Source organism: Mus caroli, chromosome 5 (genome assembly GCF_900094665.2).
Source record: "Mus caroli chromosome 5, CAROLI_EIJ_v1.1, whole genome shotgun sequence".
Classification (NCBI taxonomy): Eukaryota; Metazoa; Chordata; class Mammalia; order Rodentia; family Muridae; genus Mus; species Mus caroli.
Genome location: NC_034574.1, coordinates 129,147,828 through 129,148,778, shown reverse-complemented (window position 1 = coordinate 129,148,778; position 951 = coordinate 129,147,828). Strand labels below are relative to the sequence as shown.

The following is a 951-nucleotide window of genomic DNA, read 5'->3' as shown; positions in this document are numbered from 1 at the left end:
TGTCTTTTTCTTCCACAGTCCTCCATTCCGTGGCGTCTCTGCAGGACCCCCTCCAGCAGGGCTGTGTGAGCTCAGGTAACTAGCCACTTGTGTTTATTGCTTGCCCCACTGCTCTGGGACTCTGGGGTCTGGGAGTAAGTGTACCATTCCTAACCACAGCAAACAGTGGCCTCTCCCACTTTGCCATGNTGCTCTCTGAGNCTGTTGTGTAAGCAGAATCAGATAAGAAATGGCTTTTGAGAATTGGCTTCTTCTACTAGGTAGATTGTCCTTGATAGCCACTGACCTTATATATAGCAATTGTCATTTATTTTCCTGCCTGGGTAGTATTCCTATGGTGTGGTTATACCAAAGTTTGTATTGCATTGAAGCTATCCCTAGATTGTGGCCATTACACATAGAGTTGGCATGACAGTAAAAAGAGAATGAGAATGGTGTCCTGCTTGCAAACTCTGAACTTGCTTTCTGATGGCAGTCCAAAGGTTGGCAGGAGCAATGCTGCTAAAATTCATGCCTTTACTGGATCCCGTCATTGTTTTGTATGAAGCTCTGTGTTTGAGGCTGGGGTTTATTGGAGGCATATTTCAGGATCAGGGATCCCATTCTAGCAGCAGAGACAAGGCACCAACATCACTGTCCCAGTAGTCATGATAAGGGACATCACTTTCATCTGGTGGAAGACCTGGGCAACCTTTGAATAAGGGGACTGGGGAGATTGGAGCACCAGAATAGAGTAGCCAAAAAACTAAGTATCAATGGATACTTAGTGAGGGTTCAGGAGGAGTGTAGATGTGGACCAAGAAGCTCCAGCCACTTCCTACTGATCTCAAAGACTNGAAATGTCTCAGAAGTATCTGACAGTCTTTTTCTCTATGTCCTGAGGTCCCTGGCCACACTGCCTACATGCATGCCTGCCCTGACCACAGCCATTGCTCCAGGATCTTAGCACTG

The 951-nt window shown here is 46.7% G+C and overlaps 1 protein-coding gene across 4 annotated transcripts in view; it reads left to right on the top strand.

Annotated features, from left to right (window-relative positions):
* Window positions 1–951, top strand: part of Cux1 (cut like homeobox 1) — a 293,336-nt gene that overhangs the window by 262,794 nt on the left and 29,591 nt on the right. For all 4 annotated transcript variants that reach the window (XM_021161668.2, XM_021161666.2, XM_021161667.2 and 1 more), the window contains one exon: window positions 19–75. In XM_021161668.2, the coding sequence (XP_021017327.1) occupies window positions 19–75 (57 nt within the window). The remainder of the gene's footprint in view (window positions 1–18; window positions 76–951) is intronic.